The sequence below is a fragment of the Salvelinus sp. IW2-2015 genome, unplaced genomic scaffold, assembly GCF_002910315.2.
Source record: "Salvelinus sp. IW2-2015 unplaced genomic scaffold, ASM291031v2 Un_scaffold3185, whole genome shotgun sequence".
Classification (NCBI taxonomy): domain Eukaryota; kingdom Metazoa; phylum Chordata; class Actinopteri; order Salmoniformes; family Salmonidae; genus Salvelinus; species Salvelinus sp. IW2-2015.
The window spans coordinates 47,598-50,088 of record NW_019944472.1 but is presented as its reverse complement, the minus strand read 5'-3'; the positions used below and the strand labels follow the sequence as shown (position 1 = coordinate 50,088).

The 2,491-nt window shown below is 52.4% G+C and overlaps 1 protein-coding gene across 1 annotated transcript in view; it reads right to left on the bottom strand.

Moving 5' to 3' along the window:
- Window positions 1-195: 195 nt before the first annotated feature.
- The window catches only part of fbxl22 (F-box and leucine-rich repeat protein 22), a 17,657-nt gene continuing 15,361 nt past the window's right edge, over window positions 196-2,491 (bottom strand). The window contains exon 2 of the mRNA XM_024142470.2: window positions 196-817. Within this exon, the coding sequence (XP_023998238.1) occupies window positions 460-817 (358 nt within the window). The 3' untranslated portion in view covers window positions 196-459. The remainder of the gene's footprint in view (window positions 818-2,491) is intronic.

Here is a 2,491-nt window from a genome sequence, read left to right as displayed (position 1 = left end):
TCTGCTTTGTCATTATGGGTAATTGTGTGAGGTTGATGAGGAAACAAAATATTTCCCCTCCTCCCCTGGCCCTCTCCCCCTCCTCCCCTCCACCTGGCCCCTCTCTCCCCTCTTCCCTGGCCCTCTCCCCCTCCTCCCCTGCCCTCTCCCCCTCTCCTCCCGCTTGCTCCTCTCCCTCCCTCCTCCTCTCAGTCCATATTGGGTTCTGGTCATCAGGATAACAGCAGAACCTTCTGTAGTCCATATTGGGTTCTGGTCTAAAGTAGTGCACTACAAAGGGAATAGGGAGCCATTTGGAGCCATTTGGGACACAGCCATAGCCTCTCATCATGAGAACTGCAGGACCTTCTGCAGCAGTAGGTTGTCTCCCAAATGGCACACTAGTCGTAAATAGCTCCCTATTCCCTATGTAGTGGACTCCTTTTAACCAGGGCCCATAGAGACACAGGCGTAGTGTCATCAGGAGAACATTAGGACCTTCTGCATAAGTCTCCGTCTGAGTGGTAGCTGCGTTCTCTTGTCCGGTTTACTATCAGGTATCATCCCTGCGCTCCTCTCAGCGGTCAGCCTAATGTCCGGCCGTCTTTCCCTGACCGTCTCCAGCCCCGCCTGGGTAACGTTACGGCAGAAGTCCACTGTGACCTGGTGGAGCCCGGCCCCGTGGAGCACCAGGGCCTGCAGGGTAAGATCTGTGACCCGGACACAGTTCTCCAGACGGAGGGAGCGGAGTCGACTGCAGCTCTGCAGAACACAGATCACTTCCTGGTCTGAGATATGCCCGCAGCCAGACAGGGTCAGGGACAGCAGGTTAGGACACCTGGAGAAAGGAAGGATCATGTATATTTAACATTTGAGTAATTTAGCAGGTGTTCTTAAAGAGAGACTTACAGTTAGTGCATACATCTTCAGATAGCTAGGTGGGACAACCACATATCACAGTCATAGTTAGTGCATACATCTTCAGATAGCTAGGTGAGACAACCATATATCACAGTCATAGTCAGTACATTCATCTTCAGATAGCTAGGTGAGACAACCACATATCACAGTCATAGTTAGTGCATACATCTCCAGATAGCTAGGTGAGACAACCACATATCACAGTCATAGTTAGTGCATACATCTCCAGATAGCTAGGTGAGACAACCACATATCACAGTCATAGTCAGTACATTCATCTACAGATAGCAAGGCGCTACTAAAACTACAAGACCCTGAGGGGACGGAGGACAAGAGACCAGGTTAAGGCTGCTACTAAACTAACAAGACCTGGAGGGAGGGAGGACAAGAGACCAGGTTAAGGCTGCTACTAAACTAACAAGACCTGGAGGAAGGAAGGACAAGAGACCAGGTTAAGGCTGCTACTAAACTAACAAGACCTGGAGGGAGGACTGTCTCTCCTGTATCTAGAAGATCATAATGCTGAGGAAATATCTATATTTTTTTGCACATATTTAAACCTTATTTTTGCTGTCACAAAAACTACTCATACATTTGTCCGGGTCACCTTCAGCAGAGTCCCGTGGCATTTGGGGGGTCACCTTCAGCAAGTCCGTGGCACTTGGGGGGTCACCTTCAGCAGAGTCCGTGGCACTTGGGGGGTCACCTTCAGCAGAGTCCCGTGGCACTTGGGGGGTCACCTTCAGCAGAGTCCCGTGGCACTTGGGGGGGTCACCTTCAGCAGAGTTCCGTGGCACTTGGGGGGCGTCACCTTCAGCAGAGTCCCGTGGCACTTGGGGGGGTCACCTTCAGCAGAGTCCCGTGGCACTTGGGGGGTCACCTTCAGCAGAGTCCGTGGCACTTGGGGGGGTCACCTTCAGCAGAGTCCCGTGGCACTTGGGGGGTCACCTTCAGCAGAGTCCCGTGGCACTTGGGGGGGTCACCTTCAGCAGAGTCCCGTGGCAATCTTGGGGGGGTCACCTTCAGCAGAGTCCGTGGCACTTGGGGGGGTCACCTTCAGCAGAGTCCCGTGGCACTTGGGGGGGTCACCTTCAGCAGAGTCCCGTGGCACTTGGGGGGGTCACCTTCAGCAGAGTCCCGTGGCACTTGGGGGGTCACTTCAGCAGAGTCCCGTGGCACTTGGGGGGTCACCTTCAGCAGAGTCCCGTGGCCCTTGGGGGGTCACCTTCAGCAGAGTCCCGTGGCACTTGGGGGGGTCGTTGAGGACCACGGAGAACACCATGGTGTTTGTGGAGCCTCCCCAGTCCACAGTGAGGTCATATCAGTTTGTAGCCCAAACGGTTCTGGACGTTTCAGCCATAAACAAATTTAGAATAAAAAAAAAAACATACATTTGACCACACACAAACAACAGGAAAATAAAAGGAAAAGCCATTGTCGTCAAGAAACACAGTACTCGTTAAACAGGGGGTAGAATGACAGCATAGAATGACTGACTTCAGAGGAGTCCCATTGGGGTTGTGGGGGTCGTTGAGCAAAACACATACTGTTCGGACGCTACAGACGTTTTTTTGTGAAAATACCTAATTTA